This window comes from Dipteris shenzhenensis, chromosome 1 (assembly GCF_047967505.1).
Source record: "Dipteris shenzhenensis isolate YYH24624 ecotype China chromosome 1, Dip_SZ_1.0, whole genome shotgun sequence".
In the NCBI taxonomy this organism is placed as follows: domain Eukaryota; kingdom Viridiplantae; phylum Streptophyta; class Polypodiopsida; order Gleicheniales; family Dipteridaceae; genus Dipteris; species Dipteris shenzhenensis.
The window spans coordinates 48,219,579-48,239,517 of NC_141596.1; the positions used below are offsets into that span (position 1 = coordinate 48,219,579).

The 19,939-nt window shown below is 41.0% G+C and overlaps 1 protein-coding gene across 3 annotated transcripts; it reads left to right on the forward strand.

The window, feature by feature from the left end:
* Positions 1–3,795: 3,795 nt before the first annotated feature.
* Positions 3,796–5,666, forward strand: LOC147905957 (FCS-Like Zinc finger 12-like). Of its 3 annotated transcripts, none has more exons than XM_087382429.1 (3): positions 3,796–3,823; positions 4,359–5,060; positions 5,312–5,666. In XM_087382429.1, exons 2-3 carry the CDS (start codon positions 4,543–4,545, stop codon positions 5,478–5,480), a joined length of 687 nt encoding a protein of 228 aa, XP_087238555.1. In that variant the 5' UTR covers positions 3,796–3,823; positions 4,359–4,542; the 3' UTR covers positions 5,481–5,666. The 3 variants fall into 3 exon arrangements, with proteins under 3 accessions (XP_087238555.1, XP_087238547.1, XP_087238539.1); XM_087382421.1 differs by lacking the exon at positions 3,796–3,823 and adding an exon at positions 3,953–4,279; XM_087382413.1 differs by lacking the exon at positions 3,796–3,823 and having other exon boundaries at positions 3,953–5,060.
* The last annotated feature ends 14,273 nt before the right edge of the window (positions 5,667–19,939 follow it).

Below are 19,939 nucleotides of genomic sequence, written 5' to 3' on the forward strand. Positions count from 1 at the left end.
GTGTGCCTTTAAGGGAGTATAGTACACATACAATACAATCAGCCATATTCTAAAAAACAAGATGGCCAGACCGTTATCCTATGCCCATTGGCACTCTATAATGTGCAAAGTGCATAGAGGATAAGCTGCTAGCAAACATCAGGTTTGCAGGATAGAAATGACAAGCTCTAGATGCTTGTCAACCAAGATCTCATGCCAGATCTCACTGGGAGAGTGAACTCTCACCACCATGTGCTCCTGTGCTAAGTTCATAGCACCCAAACTGTCACTGTGTAAAGAAGATGTCTTTGTACCACCTGTGACCACCATAAGCATATGTCCTGTAGTAGACCTCTTCTAGTCTACCCAACCTGCATCACCTACATGTAGCTCCTGGAAGCATAAGGACCTGAAGTCCACAACCGCCTCCCTACTACCAAAATCTGCCATAATCATGCTACCAACTCCCATTGCAACGAAAGTAAGAATTGGAAGTGTAGCCCCAATGGCAAACATGTGAGAACCAAGTCTCAACCCAATCATGGATGCATGATATACTATGGCTGCCATTGCAACCATAACCTACAGCTCAACTCATCTGTGATCGTCAAACCTGCTGTGTTTCAAGTATGGAGCCATTGCAGGCAATGGAGCACTCAATAACTTCCCCCTCTCCATATTGAAACAACCAAGTATTTGAAGACAAACATCATCAAGACCATGTAGCTCCCACTGCAAAGCATCCCTGTCCATAAAGGACCATATGGCAAGTAACCTCAGAAGAATAGCAATGTCCTGAATACTGAGACCATAACCTGTCTCACTGCACATCACATCTTGAGCTCTCATAACGGTATCAAACCTATGAAGCCAATCTCGAGGGGATTGCTTCTGGCCATGGAGGCACTTACGAAGCAAACATATTAATGATTCCTGCCCATGCGCAATATGACCTGAGTCAATAACTACAGAAACCACATCTGTCCTGGCATAACTAGCCAATGGATCATACTAGGCATCATTAGCCAAGGTGTCCTGCTCACCATGCATAGCCTGACCTCATTAGCAAGAGGTACTCCACATCCTCGAAACTATAACTGTCCATAGAAGATGCATCAACAATCTCCATAGGAGTATAAACATGTGGAATCCTTAAGACATTTGACCATCTCTAGCCAAAATCAGGAAGTAATCGTGGTTGTCCCAACTTTATAACCTGCTCATTGTGGGAAAAACCTCCCACTGCAAGGGATATGGACTGCCCCTGTAAACAATTTGGAGGTAACTCTGCACTTACACCCTCTTGGAACACCACTCTCCTGCTATCCATAGTCTTGGGTTGTTTAAGCATAGCATCCTCTCTGAAATAGACATCATGGCTGTGTATCAGCTCTTTAGCTAAGGGATCCCATAACTTGTAGTCCCTGTTGGACTCACTATATCCAAGGAAGACACACCTCCTCAATTTGGATCCAAATTGTGTGTGCATATCTCTTGAACCATGAGCATAAGCCTCGCAACCAAACACATGTAAATGCTCATAACATGGTGCCCTGCCTATCAAGAACTCAAATGGCACTCTACCATCCAGAGATCTCCTGGGGGACCTGTTAAGCAAGTATGCAGCCACCTTACATGCCTCAGCCCAATAGCATTCGGTAAGACCTGCATATCGTAGCATGTTGCCAATCCTGTCCAATAAAATCCAATGTATGCCTTCTGCAAAGTCATCATGAGTAGAATGAGGAGGGGTGGTCAAATCCCTCCTGATACCATGTGTATCACATAGATGCTGAAATCTCGGAGAGGTAAACTCTCTATCACCATCAGTCATCAAGCTCAATAGCTTCTTTCCTGACTGATTTTCAGCATTACCCAAGAAGCGTTGAAATGTACCATATACATCATGCTTCTGATGAATCGGATATACCCATATGTACTGTGTAGCTGAATCTGGATCAATGTGGAAAAGCTGTGCATAGATAATAGGTGGCGGTTGGAGGCAGATGACAAGTGGCAACCTATAATTAAAAGAGAACAAAGCAAATACATATTTAAAAAACCTTGTGAAGCTTGTTCAAAGTGACAATATTAAAATGCCAAAAGAAAGGGCTACACACTTTGACATAAGAAAAGGGATACTTGAAAGCTTGCATATTATGTGCATGGTAGTAAAAGTGTGCTTGAAATGGGGGCCTTGAAAGGGGAATGTTAAGGATTTGAGGATGTAATGATAGAGGCCCTAGGTTGATGCATAAAGGGTAAGAGTCTTCCTTTCCTTTTGGAGTTATGAAGGTGGTCTAAGAGCTTCCGTGCATGAGTCCCATGGTAAAAGTAGACTTGAAATGAGGGCCTTGGAAGGGGAATGTATAAGGATTTGAGGATGTAGTGATACAGGCCAAAGGTGGATGCAGGAATGAGGGCCTTGGAAGGGGAATGTATAAGGATTTGAGGATGTAATGATACAGGCCAAAGGTGGATACCAAAAGGTCAAGAGTCTTTCTTTCTTTTTGGACGCGTAAGTCCCATTGTTTGCCTCTACTGTGCAATTCTTGTTTTCCCATGTAGAATAGCTTAAGGAGTGGTGATGAGCTACTTGAAAGCCAACAAAATGGAGTTTAACACGAAATCGATGCACTTTCATAGTCTCAGAGCAAATAGATTAGAGGTAGGCTGTTAGGGAGGCTTTCCTAGTCTCGAAACAACTACATTCGAGGTAGGTCTACAACCTCAGAACAAGTAGACCAAAGGTGAATTTGTATTGTAGGCTATATGGTTGTTGTTGAATTGTGGTCATGAGGGTGAGGTAAGGTCGAAGTAGGGACTAAAATTCAGCATGTTCAAATGAAAATCGGCCTTGCTTGTTGTCAGTCCCAAAAATCCTATGTAATCCATAAGTATGGATATAACCAAAAATCCTATATAACCAATCTATAAGTATGGGTGGGTCTAGATGAGGCATTGGCCATGACAGCAAAAATGGCATGGGAGGATGCATAGCAAGTTGATTCGACATACTTCAAGTCCGACAATAGATATCTCTATCCGGCACCACCCCTCCAAATCCCCGCGGCCCAAGCACCACCTATCTACCAGTCATGGGCATGATGTAAAAATGATCATCTCCGACATATCTCCTTTGGCCGTCTGTTTGAACATGATGCCAATGAGTCTCCCAAAGGGGACTTGGGGTGAACCCAATCCATAAAGATGAAAGTTTTTAGACCCATTTGCCTTTTCCATTTGACAAATTATATTGTCAATTTCCATTTTCCATTTGACCCAATGACTATGATAGGGTGTCAAGTGGGTGAGTGGGACGAAAAGTGGGAAAGTGGGGGAAGGTTTCTGGAGATTGCCAAAAAATAAAGAACTGCAAAAGGGCCCCAAAGATGTGGGAGGGAATATTCGAAAAGGTAACGAGAAGAGAAGAGAAGAGAGAGAGAGAGAGAGAGAGAGAGAGAGAGATGCCAATAATATAATTATAATTTTTGAAAAAAGAGAGAAAGAGTCGCCCTGACATTGGGAATGTGGGGAAAAACGCCGGGGACAGGGACCGGAAAGGCCGGCGAGGCGGCCGGTAGAGGAGAGGCCACGTGGAAAGGGCGGTGGATTGAACGGTAGAAGGGAGGACACGTGGGAAAAGTAACGGAAAGGTATGGTCAAGGGACGTTCTCTGAGCGCAAAGAAAAAGAAAAAGAAAAAACAACAGAAAGATATTTGGCGAGCGTCGTCTCCTCGTCGTCTTCTCCGGCTCCTCTTCTTCAGACTTGTACAGTTGCTGCTGCTGCTGCTGCTTCTTCTTCTTCTGTGTGTGGATATTCGCTCGACTTGACCTTCTTCTGTGTGTGGATATTGTCTCGGCTTGACCTGATCACAACGTCCCCAAGCCGCCTTCTGTGTGTGGATATTGGCTCCGCTTGAGTGTGTAGATATTGGCTCGCCTTCACCTGATCACAGGATATTTGCTCGGCTTGAGTGTGTAGATATTGGCTCGGCTTCACCTCATCACAACGTCCACCTCCCCAAGCCTTCTTCTGTCGATATTGGCTCCGCTTGACCTGATCGCATCTTCCCGAAACTACAACCCCCCAGTTGTTTCGATCATCTTTTTGCCAATCCATCTCCTTCCTCGTGATCCTTTTCTTCTTGCTTCCTCCTTCTCGCATTAATTCTTTCACCCCCGCTTCATCATTCAGGAAAGTTTCTCTCCTTCCTGCTCTCTCTCGTACACGTTTCTTTCCGAGTTTCTCGAGCACCTACACGACCACAGCCCTTTCGAATCCGCACGAAGCTTGAGGTGCGCTAGTGTGGATAGAGCCATTGCACGTTTCGTTTCGTGGAGCATCGTACTTACACAGCTCCGTGTGCTTCTCCAGATACACAGCTACAACTCTTGCTTCGCCAATCCGTCAAGGCTGTAGCGTAGCGTGGAGCTAGTGTGGATAGAGGAAAGTGTCGTACTCACAAAGCAACCAGGTGGCGCACACTAAGTTTTCGTCCAGTGCAGGTGACGCTGGTTTTTACCTCTGCCTCGTCCTCAATTCTCAGCATTTGTAAAATATGCTGCGTGCACGATCTCCCTTCCGCAAACCGAGTAACATGTCCGATTCCGAGTCTGCGAGTTCATTTTCGTTACGGGAAAATACCCTGGAAAGATTTCCAAAGGGAGCCGCCACAGATGTGAGTCCAAAAGATGTCATGATGTTCCACGACGGCAATTCCAGGATGCGCTTTGAAGGCGATTTCCTTGCAGAGCAGCTGGTAGTGCAAGGCCATATGCAATTGGAGAGTCACAGTCTCACATGCTCGCGCCCCTTGGCGTCCCCTTCGAAGCTAGCACCTTTTGCTTTTGGTTGCGCGCAACCACAAGAGGCCCTCTCAGAGTCCTCCGAAACAGAAGATGATTTTATCAGCGACAATCAGTTGGCGGTATGGCATCGAAACACAAGGACATCCATCCCATTGGGTGTGTCATTTGCGAGCAACGAGCTAGGATCTGCTCCGCCACCACATTTTTTAGATGCATGCTTTTCCTGCAAGAAAAGGCTGGGACCGCGAGTAGACATATTCATGTACAGGTACGCCATGATTTAAGGATTTGAAAGCCTTTCTTGCAAATTCCTTGGTTATACAAGCAAGCATCAAGGCCTTCAGCTTCGAAGTGTGAGAATGCTCTTGGGAAGCTGTCCTTTCCTGCCCTGAGTTGCAGTGTTCGTTTAATAGGAAATTTAAGATTCGGGCTGCAGCAGGAGCAGCAGGAGTATTTGCTTTTACTTGGCATGTGGAACATCGTTCTTATCTATTAAAATGATTCCTTGCTTTGTGATAGGGGAGACACAGCCTTCTGCAGTCATGAGTGTAGAGAGCTTCAGATGAGGCTTGATGAAAGGAGAGAGCAAGTTTCTCACACATCTCAAATGAAGGCAAGCAGCGTGTCAAGTCCTGTTCGTCATGCAAAGAATGGGAAGAGCGTTGTTCCAACACCTGCTATTGTATAGGGATATCCTGCACCCCAAGATCACCAATTTTGTAAACCCGTATCAGCATTGGGCAATGCCACCAATGCTTACTGCTTATTCCCACCCACAGACTGTGAAAGACCTCTCGTCATCAATCACTTGTTGTTAACATATCCTCTACCATCTTGTACATCTCACTGAAATGTAAGCCTTCTTGACTATCCTTGGTACTTTCTCAAGCGATGTATGAAATGAGTCCTCAAATGCTTTACCTTCCATGCTTTTCCCAAATTTGTACAGTGCTCGACTCATTTGGTTCATGAACCATGCGTTTCTCTTTGCGCCATTACTCTAATTGAACATCTGTTTGGATAGGAACACGACGTATCTCAAACAATGCATCACCTTATTTGCAGGGTCGGAAAGAGCGTGGGCACAAAAGTTGAGTGTTGTGTGTAGGCATAGGACAATGTCACCGTGACGCTAATATTGGTCAGAACATTTCCGCAACAAAGCCCTACCACCATCTCAAGCCGTTTTAGTCATGTTTTAGGCATGCAAGGAGTTTTTTTAAACCAAATGATACAAATCTCAAAACAATTTGTTGTTTGTTTGATTGTGTGAGGGGCTAGGAGAAAAGACACAGGGAGGTAGAGAGATCATATCCTAAACCAAGATAGGTATTTTGAAGTAGTTTTTTATTTGTTTGATTGTGTGAGGGGGTAGGGAAAATGAAAAAGGGAGGGAGAGAGATCAAATTCTGAACCAAGATGGATATTTTGTATATTGATGGATCTCCATCGTCTATGAATGACAAATTGCTAAATCTCTATATGTAAACCATTGTAGATGTATCTATATACGTGTGTTATATGAGAGAGAGAGAGAGAGAGAGAGAGAGCGCAACACACATCGACAAATTCTGAACCAAGATGGATATTTTGTATATTGATGGATCTCCATCGTCTATCAATGACAAATTGCTAAATCTCTATATGTAAACCATTGTAGATGTATCTTTATACGTGTGTTATATGAGAGAGAGAGAGAGAGAGAGAGAGAGAGAGAGAGAGAGAGAAAGAGAGAGAGAGAGAGAGAGAGAGAGAGAGAGAGCAACACACCTAGACAAAGAAAGTGAGAAAAGAAAAGATAGAAAGAGATAGAGGGAGTGAGAAAGAGGTAGTCAGAAAGAGATAGACGGATTGAGAAAAAGCGAATGAGTAGCACGCACGAGAGAGAGAGAGAGAGAGAGAGAGAGAGAGGGGGGGGGGGGGGGGAGGGGGGGAGGAGGGAGGGAGAGCGGAGTAAGAAATACAGTACGAGTAAGGAAGAGAAAGAAGAATCGAGAGAGATATAAGAGGGACAGAGGGAGTGGGTAAAAAGAGGGAGCAAGAGGGACAGAGGAAGAGTGTTAACCTTATGGTTAATATTTTAGATTACTGATGTCTCTCATCATAGAGTTTGGACAAAAAGGATTCCCACCATAAGTTCATCTGTATGCGTACGCATGTATACAGACATTTTTTTGTACGCATTCCATACGGCTTTCCATATGTGACTTTTTAGGGGGGAGGAAAATCGAGATCCGAACCTTATAACCTAATTTGACGTCCTATTTTTATTCCTTACGTGTCGTTTGTGAAGGACCTCGAATCTTGAGAAAGGTTGTATGTCCATGACCTGACTCTCTGACCTGCAAACTGACCTTGCTGCCTCAAGAGCCTATATAGGCAGCCCTTTGCTCTCTTCTTTAGCACACAGTCCTGAGTCCCGACTGCCCTCAGCCCTTCACTCTTGAGTTTATGCAGCCTCTACCTGCTTTGGAGGTCAGTGGTCACCATACAGTTGTAGCCCGCAGTCTACCTCTATGCTCTACCTACTCCAAACATGAAGGTAATTGTAATGGCTGCTCTCTTTTCCTATTTCGTAGCAAGTTCTCTCTCTTTAGTTGATGCCAGATAACATGGTAGCCTGCAGGGGCTTCAAGCCCTCTTTGGAAATTGTTCCTTTGCCCAATGCCTTATTTGCCCTCTTTTGCAACTTTGTAGCTTGTAGATCTGCAAATGGGAAGAACAAAAGGACCAGAATGGGAATTTGTAGAGGCCTTAAAGCCTTTCGGGAAGGGCCAATACACTTGTAAATGTAAATATTGTCCTCATTCATGGGATGGAGGACTAACCCGTATAAGGGCCTGTTTTCTTTGGCTTGGGGGTTGACAAGTGTACCGCTTACTTGTTGAAGATTACAGGCAAAGGCGGCTCTGAAAACTGTTGCAAAATAGCTTGATAAAGATGTGGCTGATTTGGGAGATGCCTTAGTGAGTGGTACTACAAGTGGAAATGCATATGTCAGTGCATATGAGTCAAAGCAAAAGATGTCAAAGAGAGCCTTGGCCAAGGCATGGGAGTCACAGGCACGGAAGGATGCATACATTGCTCTTTGTCGTTTTTTCTTTCCAAAGGATATTTGTTGGTACATGCTAACATGATTGTGGCATTTGTTACCCAGAAACACACCGTGTTAGCAATGTATAGAAAATTCAGCAAGATCGAATTGGTGAAGCCAGCACAAACACGGTTTGCTTACATGTTTATCATGTTAACAAACTTGTTGAATGAGAGGGTATACAATGGATTGCGCCACATGGTTGTCAGTGATGAGTATTGCATGAAGAAGGTGTCACACACTGTGAAAGCACAATAGGTGTCTTCTATTATATTGGGTGCTTCATTTTGGCAAGATGCAAGACTCATTGTGAATCTTTGTGCACCTATTTTGAAGATCCTTCGCTTGGCTGATAGGGAAGGGGATACCATGGGACTTGTACATGAGTTCACTGATCGGATGGTCGAGAAGATGGCAACTATTGATGGGATTGACTCTGCTAGAGCCTTGTGTGTTGACAGGTGGGATATGATGCATTCTCCATTGCATGCGGTAACTTTTGTTCTCCATCCTATTTGGAGAGAGGAAAATCTAGATGGTGACAAGGAGGTGCATGATGGGTGGATGGATGTCATAGAGTGGTACACCAAGTACGATGTTGACAGCCAGGGCACCTTATGTGATGAGTTGGATATTTACAAATCCATGTCAGGCACATTTGCTCATGCGATTGCAAAGGATGAAAAGAGAATGCACCAAGGGGTGAAATGGTGGGAGACATTTGGAGCTCACACACCAAATTTGCAGTGGTTAGCTCTTCAAGGCACATGTGCTTCTCCTTGTGAGAGGAATTGGAGCACATCCTCTCTTATCCATACTAAAAGAAGGAATAGGATGCTTCCAAAGAATACCAAGAAATTAGTGTACATCCATACTAATTTGCGTCTCATTTCCAAAATCAAGGAAAGGGGATTTGAGAAGATAGACGTGACCCTGGAAATGATCAATAAGGAGAAGGATGATGATAGGCTGCTAGCAAGGCAAGCATATACAGAGGGAGAAGACATTCCAGCCCCTATTGTTACACTTACAAGAATGATGGATGTTGCTACAGCTTCAAGCAGCTCTAGTCTTTTGGAGTTCCATGGTGAGGCAGATGAGGATTTGATGCAGATGATGATGAGGATGAGCAAGAGGATAAGGATGAAGATACAGCTTGAGGCTTGAGCCTCATCAGTTGTGAATTGTCATGCATGCTTTATTTCCGGGCTGTGGCACACTGGCAACCTTTTCTTTATGATGTTTTGCCTTTCATGTTTTGGTGTAGTTACTAGTACTTAATTCCTTTGATCATGATGTTTTGGTGTAGTATTGATGATTAATCTATGATCTATGATTCCATCATTTGACACTATGTATCAAAATCTAGAATCTAGATGACTATGGTTTCTGGAGGCTAGAGTCTTTCATGAATGATGAATCATGACTCATGAGTGATGACTTTAAAATTAATACAAGTTTCAAGTTTCAAGCTGGAAGTTTAATACCTCTATGTCAATTTAATGTGTACAATGATCAATCTATATTTTTTTGAAAATTTTGGGTAAAATTAGGGTCATGTATAAACCTTTCAGTATGTTTCAGCCCTAGGGGTTGAACCATACTCCAATCATACTTCCGTACTCTTATGATGTATGCATATGGTGACTTATGGAAAAAACTATGATTCCCACTATGTAGCCTTAGTTCACTTAATAGAACACTTCATTGCCTCAAATTACGAACCGCTTCATGAATGTAGAAGCCACTTTAATTCGATTGACTAGCCATGCTAACTGTACATCCATGTTGAAACCATGCAATGCCACATAAACTTCGTGCTATTGTTATTTGTCTGTTGCCACACACCAATTAGAGGATCATAGCTCCCATATGATGTAACCAAGGCCCCCCAATGAGGATTTTGCAAGCATTCCCACCCTAAATTTGAATGCAGATGTAAATAATTCGATTTTACAATGAAGAATATTGATAGTTCAATCTAGAATTCTCATGAATAGCTACAAAGATGTTGCGGGGTCCATATGCCAGCATTGCATATACTCCAAAAGGACCCCGCATAGATCTATCCTGAGCCAATATGCTAAAATAGTGATAGCAAGAAGAAAACACGTTAACTACTGGGCACCGCTTTTTTTCAGTCAAGCCCATCGCTAAGCTTTCTTACAATAAGAGTAGTTCTCATATTGAAGGCAAGATGATGTATAAAACATCCAACCAAGACCAAATCCTGAAGAATGATCTGCATATACTCCAATCTCTACAATGAATCCAAGATAAAAACTTTCTGATTGTCATAGACTACCCTGACCAATTCTGACGAAGTTAGTTAGGCTATTGGTTAAAATTTATTTCTATTTTAATATAAATATATTTCAAACCTAAATTATAATGTAAATAAATTTTAAATCTATATTATATTATAATATAAAAATGTATGTTTAAAATATATTTCATTATAATTAAATATATTTTAGAATTAAAATATAGGATTTAGTATTTAATACATAAATTAAATTAAATAATATAAGATTAAAATATAGGATTTCATACATAATTTCAATTAAATAATATTTTTAAATAATTAAAAATATATCTAGTTAATTTAAAATATGTGATATAGAATTTAAAAATAATTTAAAAATGATTTGAAATATAGGATTAAAATACATTTTATGTTTAGGATTAAACATATTTTAAGATTTAAATTATGTTTTTTAATAAATAATTTGAAATATACTTTAAATTAATTTAATGTAGAAGATAGGATTTAGAAATTACTTTTTAAATGATTTAGGATTTAAAGTATATTTTAAATGAAATAAATCACTTATCACTTTAGTATTTCATACTTAAACTTATGTTTTAAATCGTTTAGAATTTAAATTATATTTTAAAATGAATAAATCATTTATAAATATAGGATTAAATTTACTTTTTGAAAGCAAAATGAAATAATAAACATCAAATCTTAATAGAACGTGCAAAAGGAGATAATACTCAATTATACTTAACATCATAGAAAAGGAAACAATGTTCTGTAAACGGAAAGAGAAAATTATTTGAAAATGGTATTCTTTATTTACATTGAGTAGTATCACAAAGATCATCAAAGCTTGAATGCCTAAGCTACTCGAGTCTACGCTTCTTCCTACTTGGCTCAGATCCCTTTTTTGCTTGCTGAAGCAGAGAGGGCTGCACAATTTCATTCTCTATAGCCAAGGGATCTGTAATGCTAGCTAGCCCTGCAATAGCTATAATACTATGAAGCGGACCAGATCGTGTGTCTGAGAATAAAAATAAAGCTACACTACGCCTAATCAGAACAACACGATCAGCAGTAGAATGGATGGGCCTCATCTGTGATCTGACTGAGGACCTTGAACGTCATGATGTTTAACTTTCCATCTGGTGATAATTGTTGATGGAACACCAAAATGTGTTGAGCCACTCTGTTGATGTAGTGGCCGATTAACACCATCCCCCCATCAGAAGACCCTCTGGTTCCACCCTTGCGTCCAGCATACTCATCAACCCATAAAATATCCTGCAACCAACATATTACATCAAAATCCAAAGATTATATAAATTAATAAAATATAATTTTCAAGAATTAATAAGGGTTTTTTTCCAAGTAAAAATCATATCTTTAAGAAATCTTATTTAGGAGGCCACTAGGACCCTAGCAACCATGCCCATCATTTTTATGCCCAAAAAACCCCTGCCAGCCCAAAATCTGACATCATGCGACCAGAGCCCAGTTTCTACTGGGCTCCTGCAGAAACTGGGCTCCTACATCATGATGTCGGATTTTGGGCTGGCAAGGGTCTTTTGGGCATAAAAATGATGGGCATGGTTGCTAGGGTCCCAGTGGCCTCCCAAAAAATATTTCTTAAAGATATGATTTTAATATGTGAAAAAACCATAACCTTGTTTAGACAAATGGAATGGGAGGGCCAAGTGGCAAGGGCATGTGTAAGGGGCAAGTGGCAGGGGAAAGTGGTAGGGCAAGTGTGACAATGGTAGGATGTCATGGGTTCAAAATCATAACATTTGGTTGGGTTTTGTACCCTAAACCCTCAATCTTATTTTTCATTCCCTAAATCAAATTTGGGAGGCCTCTGACACCCTAGCAAGGATGTGCATCATTTTCAAGCCAAAGACCCCCTGGAAACCCTAAATTCAACATCATGTGACCAAGCCCTATTTCTACTGTTTTTGGCTTGAAAATGATGGACATGGCTGCTAGGGTGTCAGAGGCCTCCCAAATTTGATTTAGGGAATGAAAAATAAGATGTGGATGTCTTGGGTTTAAAAGTCATAAAATTTACTTGGGTTTTCTACTGTAAACCCTAAACCCTATTTTTTATTCCCTACCAGTTGAAGAAAAAGCAATGCTTTTTGTTCCTAAAATGGAACATAGAATAATACTGATGATTTTGAATTACATGATGAAGCTGGCAAAGCTACATACCTTTTCTGCCTCATCGCGAAGTGCATCAGCCTATAGTGTCCAACTAGACTCCCTTTTGTGGTAGATCTTGAACTTCATGTTGGCTTGAGGTGCCAACTTCTTCATCTCTGTCCTCGAAGAATTCCCTCTTCAAATTCATGAACTGCTCATTAGACATGTCGTACTCTGGTGCGGCATCCTCGATTGCCTTTTGTGTTAGTTGGATTGCCTCCAAATCGATGAGGCTCGAGTCATCAAAGCATGCAATCTCATCGATTGCTGGATTCACTAGAGCATCAAAGTCAATGACATCATCAAAAGTGTCATTCGAGAGCTGACAGAGCACCTCGTCCTCTCGGTGACTGGTTTCTTCCATCACTTCCAATAGGATAAGGTATTCCTCACCCTCAATCCTGATTGGATCAACTGAAGCAAGGTGTGGCTTGCTTGCTGCCTCATCTAGATCATAGGTAGAGGATGGATATGCATGAGTCGGATATGAAGATAAGATGACCTCGCTTGCAACTTGCTCCTTAGCTAGGCTAATAGTATGCTCCTCAGGCTCCAAGTCTAGGTTGATGGACTTGATCCACCACTTGTGGATGCAGGACCCTCAGGCTGCTCGCCAACATCCTCATCAAACTTGCTAGTCGCAAAAGGAGAATGGTAAGGGCTACATCTCTCTCGATCAAATGAATTGGGGAAGATGAATCATCCCTGATGGGAATAGCGTACTCATGGAGAGAGAGAGGGACATTATCCATGGCCCTACCTAGTGCCTTCTTGAAGTTAGCACTCTGGTCAAAAGATCTCAAAATATCCAATGAAACCCATTGGTGAGGGGAGTTAGCAATTGCGACAGACTGCCCACAGATAAGTCTATCAAAAAATTGAAGAGAGGGATTATGGTCGTTTAATGTAATGTGGTTTGTTAGGTCTGCTAATGTAATGGTTGTTGAATTGATGCAGGAGGCATTTGAGATCACTCATTGCTGCACTATATTAGTCAAGTAGGAGGATCTATCTCTCTCTCTCCCCTCTCTCTCTCTCTCCCTAACTATCTCTCTCCTTCTCTCCCTCTCTCCCTAACTCTCTCTCTCCCTAACTCTCTCTCTCCTTCTCTCCCTCTCTCCCTAACTTTCTCTCTCCCTCTCTCCCTAAATATCCCTCTCTCCCAAACTCTTTCTCTCCTCTCCCTCTCTCCCAAACTCTCTCTCTCCTTCTCTCCCTCTCTCCCTCACTCTCTCTCTCCTCTCCCTCGGTTAACGCCTGTCGATGATATCATCGACCGAGCTATGTGCATGCACTCAAAGCGAGGCGTGGCGAATCTGAGGAGCGCGGAAAAAAAGAGGTTGGGGAGGGTAGGAGAATCGAAGGGAAAATCAGTGGGGGATCTAGGGGAAGATGAATATGGCAAGAAGAAGAAGCTCCCTTTAGTCCAAAAGAATTTAAACAAATGCATGAGGAGATGGAGATCTTACCTAGCAAAGCTAAAGAGCTGAGAGGGGTAGACTCATAGAGGGAGAGATGGAGAGGTTAGAGGAACTAACAAGAAGGGATTGGGGTAGAGTATAGAGTAATTTATTTTTAGAAATGTTTCTTGCTATTTTTAGTGAATTGGATAGACTAGCAATCAAAGCAATGTGTATTCAAAAAATCAAATATAAAGTACTTTAGATCATATTCAAACACACCACCCCCATTTTTAAAATATGGTAAATTAGAGTGAAGCACACCGTAAAACTTGATTTCATGACCAAATTAAAAATAAAAAACGCTTAACCATAAGAAAATTGCACATACCTGGTGATTCTTTGAACTCTTGGGCGTATTTGGAAATAATGAGAAACAAATGTGGGAATCTCATGTTTAGAGAGAAAAGTTTCTACTTTTAGAAATTTCTCTATGCTCAAAACTGTAAACCTAGCCTTGAATTTCATGGTCAGGCATATAATTTCCATCTTTCATTGTTGCATGGCACTTTTGCGGCATCCCCTTTGAAGCTTTCCAAAGTTCTGCATTGGAGGTTCATTCAACACTACGTCTATCTCAATTTCTTCTTCTCATAGTTCGAAGGGCGCTTCCTTTGCTACATTGGATGTATCTTGTACTAGTGGTGGAACCTCTTTGGCCACCTTGGATGTGTCTCCTACTCCTTCACATAAGCATGATGGTGGACATAGAAGCCCAAGTACTCAAATCCATGGACCTAATATTCCCAGTGAACAGAATGAAATAATAGATGTCAAAGCAAGCACTAGAGATCAACAAGTGTTATCAAGTATGTGGTCCATGTCTAAGTTCATTCAATGGCTCTCTTTGTTTTGTTTTTGGTGCTAGAAATTATTTCTTACAAAAGACATCTAATCTAGATGGATCTCAATGACTATCTTAGCTATCACAAAAGGGGAAGCGGAAGTCAATCTCATCTATTGAGGAGAGACTAAAGGGAAGACCAATGAATGTGGACCTCAAAAATTCTAGGTACACAAGAGGGAGAGCTCTTATAATGCTAGACACCGCACATCTGAAAGACGTGACCTGCAATACTCTTTGTTGTAGCAGAATGTGCCTGGTCACTTTTGGGGTTGCAAAATTAAGGGTGTTACAGCAAAATTATGTTGAAATGAATAAAGATTATCAAAATTTTTATTTAGCATGGTCTTAGGGAAAACAATATGAACAAAATTGTGTTTGAGTACTCATTCGATTCAAGGATTGTTTGTCACAAAGCATATAGACTTGCACATTTTCTTGGCAACAAAAGGCTAAAAAGATTACAGGCTCGCGCACTTACTAAGATAATTTCTCCAAGCATGAGATCCATTCCATGTACAAGGATGCCATGGTTATTGCAGGTGATGAGTACATTACATACCAGCATTTTTGTAGGATTTGGAAGACTTGAAGGCCTTGTGTAATAGAAGTTAAGGACAAGGAGAGGTGTGTGTAATGATGCCATGAAATTTTGCTTCGTTTTGATAAAAATTGTTTGCTTACAACATCTAATCATTTTCTATATTTGCAGAAGAAGCAATCGCCAAATGCATCGAGAAATGCAAGCTCTAGAAAGGAAGAAGTTAGTAAAGCATTGCAAGAAGAGCTACCAATAGCCTAATAAGTACATAACCATCATCATTGATGGGATGGATCAAAAGAAGACAAATCTTCCACACTTCAAACAAGTGCCCAAGGATTTGAAAGAGGAGAACTTCATCACATATCACGCAGTTCGATGCATGATCTACCATGGTGAATTAATCCCCAAGGTTTATCTGCTGATGACACCAAATGTAAAAAATGATCCTAATCTCACAATTTCCATTCTTAATGATGCATTGAGGAATCTTACAAAACATCTTCCAAAAGTGTTGTATGTCCAACTTGATAACACATCAAGAGAGAACAAAAATAAAGTTGTGTTGGCATATCTTTGCATGCTTGTGGAGAAAGGCATATTTCTGAAAGTGAAAATAGGATTCCTTATAGTGGGTCACACTATGACCATATTGATCAGATGTTTAGTCGGTTCTCAGTAAAGCTAAGAAGGAAAGAAGCATGGGGTGAGGATGCAATGATCCGCATTTTATAGGATGCATATGTGCCAAAACCGATAATTGCAAACATGGAAAAAACAATAGATTTTAGACGCTTTATGTTTGGTGACAAACAAGCGAATTGATCGATGTATTGAGAAGGTCAACGAGTTAAGCTTTCAACACCAATTTCGAATGAATAAAGATCAAGAAGGCACGATGTTGTTGTGGGGGAAGTCCTATTCCACATCACCGACTTGGGTTCCAATCAAAGGATTGAAGTTCTTGAAGTGTGTTCTAGAGCATGAGTTGTATGTGGCACCCTTACAACCTTTACAATTAGTGAGGGAGTTGCAACGAGCCATGAAGGAGGGGAGACATGTAAACCCTATAAGTTCAGTCAATGAGATTAGAGAAACAATCCAGCATGCTGCAACATATTTTGAAGATGTGGCATGGACATGGTGGAATCCATTCTTTGTATCCCAAATACATATCAATAACCTATTAAATGACCCCAAGATGTGTCAGATTTTAGTTGGCCACAATGCATTGAACAAGATTTTGTAAATGCGTGTATGAATGCTTCTTTAAGTGCACATTTACATGCACCTTCAAAGAAGAACTATCTTGGGGAGGAGAGAGAATTGAACCTTGGAGCAAGAAAGTCCAAAAAGGCCAGGGAAAGGGTTCAAGAAATGTGGAGTGGTAGCATCGAGGACTTAGTAGTGGATATGATGGTTGCTATGTTAGCAAGAGATGATCCTAGTGGATTTCCTTTTTGAATTGCTAAATTTGTGAAAGTCAAAAAGGAAGGTTCAAACACCAAGTGAATAGAGGTGCATTGTGTAGGATCTTGTAGGATAGAATAGATGCATCTTGCAAGAGGTGTGAGAGCACAATCATGAAAGCAATATGGTAGATCTCTATTATGATTGTGTGAGAGAGGACTCTCTCTTATAAAAAGGGGGAGAAGGTAATACCTTCCCTACATAGTGCCAATCAGCCCCTACATCAGTGGGAGTCAATCCCTACATCAGTGGGATGGCCTTTGTCTTACATCATCACTTAGGTCACACACTAGACACATCATAGCACTTGATGTGCATTTACAACACACACAAACACACATGTGACTCCCCTAGATGCACACATGCACCATAGAGCAAGCCCTTGATCATACTTACCCCAACAAACTCCCTCTCAAGGGGTTGCCTCTTGTAGTGTCAAGGATACATCTAGTCTCAGTTTCTCATGCCATCTCATGGTGGTCAAGGATTAATCTATAGCTAGGATCTCATGCTACCAAGGGTTCCCAAGGGTGTGAGGTTCACAGAAATGGGATAGTCAAAACACATATCACATGGCCTACATCATATGGTGACCAGAGGTGATTTACATAACACATTATTTTTGGAGTACTACTCCAGGTAGAGAACCTCAAAATTTGACCAAGTGATGATAAACAAAAAAAGACAAAGTGCCTAAAATTCATTTTCTTCATTTGCTGATGGAGTTCTTTTTTTAGCCAGATTTGCTTTGTTGTTGAAGTAGTCCTTCTTCATAAGAAATTCTTGATTCTCTTTGTTGTTCTTCATGGAATAACACATTCCCTTTTCCAATTGTAGGCAAAGGAACAAGATATATTTGAAGCACTTCCCTTCATCAATGTGGTTAAAGTATGAGCCACTTAATCCCAAAGCTATGATAGCAAGAGCCTTCTTGTCTTTGATCAACCAATTAGCTTTTTCTTTTGTAGACTTCTTTCCATTCACAACATTCCATATCTTCTTTTTCATAAGCATAAACTCAGCTTTTGTTTGCCAAGTATGAAAACTAGTTCCATTAAACTTATCAAAAAAGGTCTTAGCTTCCATGGCAAGGTCTTACCCGAGGTTAGTGTCTAGTGCCTTACAAGTGAAAATATGAGCAATAAAAAATATTCCTTCAAAGTACAAGCATTTAGTGTAGCAAAGGCTTGCAACCAAATTCCATACTACAAAACATAATGGAAATGATGCTTTCACTTGCATGCTTCATAAAGGTGGCTAAATGAAAGTATTCCAAGCTTGTCCAAATGGCTATCAAATCTCATGACCGAATCTCCTTCTGCAATATCTTTCTTCTGCCGTAATTTAGTGTCAAAACGGGCCTTGCGCCTTTTTTGAGAAGCTTCCAAGTTTTGTAAGGCCTGTAATCTGCATTCATCCAAGGCTTCTAGCTATACCAAGCATTGAGCATAGGCATCCTCCTGTCCTTCTATTCTTGCAACAGTAGTGCGAACACTATGTATCTCTAATTCAATGGGCAAAATGGCTTCTATTCCATACACCAGTTCAATCGTATAAACCCAATAGCTAGCTAGCATATGGTTCTATAAGCCTATAAAACTTCTACCAAGTGCCTATCCCAATGCCTTTTCCAAAGGACACCCAAAGCGTGAACAAATTTGATCAAAGAGAAATTTTGCAACTATGCTTGCCTTGCTATTGACTGTGGCCTTAGCCTTTGCCCACCGAGTCACATAATCTGTGGCTACCACTAAATCATGCTTACCCTGAGATGATCGAGGGAGTGGTCTCATAAAGTCCAACCCCCACATCTCAAATGGTCGATATGCTGGAATAGGCTTCAAGGGCCCAAGAATCAACTGTCGCCTTCCAAACTTTTGACATACTTTACAATTTTGACACCATTTATATACATCCTTATGGAGGCTTGGCCAAAAGTAACCTGCATTAAGAATTTTCCTAGCATAGAGGTTGCCTACGAGGAAAAAAAGAGCCCCTTTTGTGGCTTGGGAAATAGATAAACCACGTATGCACAATGAGCAGCTGAATAGACAACACTTCTAAGCTTTTTGGAAGAGAAAACACGGAAAAAAAGGGAAGAGACACTTAAGAGAGAGAACCTGAAGTGACCTTCATTATCAATAGAGTGAGACTCCACTCTAATGCAACTCAAAATACTACAACCACAAGGGAGAAGAAGAGGTTTCATATGTACAAGAGGGAGCGAAAGCTCCAAGACTACTCGTAGAGAGAGAATGAACTAGAGAGAGATGGACTCAAGAGTCTACATAAGAGAATTTCTACAAGAGGGAGAGAAGGTTCATGGAAGAGGCTTAAGGAGACTAGAGCTACAACAACATGACACCTTATGGTGGAAGAGATGATGAACAAGGGAGAGGAGGGCTCCTTTTATAGAGAATTTGTCACCCTCCTTCACCCATTTACAATTGTTGCTTGTAGATTCCTTTCCCCATCAATCACATAAGCCTGTATGTCACCATCCATGTCCTTTTTGGCTTCTCATGCCATGTGTTCCATTAAAAGATGCTCAAGACTCTTAAAATATTGAGAAAGTCAAGAGTCTCCTACATGGAGCCCATATCGATGCTCTCTTCTCCATATGTCCACATCCTCCTTATTCCACATGGGAATTCTAGAAGGATTCCTCTTTACTCCACACTCCTCCACATGCCTTTCACATGCTTGGCATGTGGCATCTCTTATAGTATTGGAACACATGGACATGAGCCACCTCTTTATATGACTCACTCTTCCTATTTTTAAAAAACCCCATAATATCCCATACACAAATAACTCTCACCCCATACCAAGGTATTTATAATTCATACCTATGGTATTTACAATGATCCATTCCACTCATCCTCTCAATCCCATACAATATCTTAGAAAATAGAAATAAGTGAGAGCTGCTAGGCTATCACTTGATACTCAAACTCTTATCAAACATAGAAGAAAACAATACCAATGCCAAATAAGAAATATCAATTTTGGGCATCACATCTTTCCCATCCCAATAGATCCTCTCTACTGAGACAGAGAGGGTGTGCTAGCTCTCAAGGTGGTCGAGCATAGAAGAATTTAAGGTGATACTCATTGGTGCATCCGGGTATCACCATGCCATCAACATCCTCAAGCTGCTGATAGGTTCCATTTATGAACTTCTTTTTGACTTGATATGGTCCCTCCCATTGGCCGATAAACTTTCTATTTAGCCACTTGTCTAGACAGCTATCAAATCTCATGACCAAATTT

Coding starts and splice junctions, on each gene's coding strand:
- LOC147905957 (XM_087382429.1), top strand. CDS start 4,543: ATGCTGCGTGCACGATCTCCCTTCCGCAAACCGAGTAACATGTCCGAT. Junction 5,061..5,311: donor GTAGACATATTCATGTACAG/GTACGCCATGAT, acceptor GCTTTGTGATAG/GGGAGACACAGCCTTCTGCA.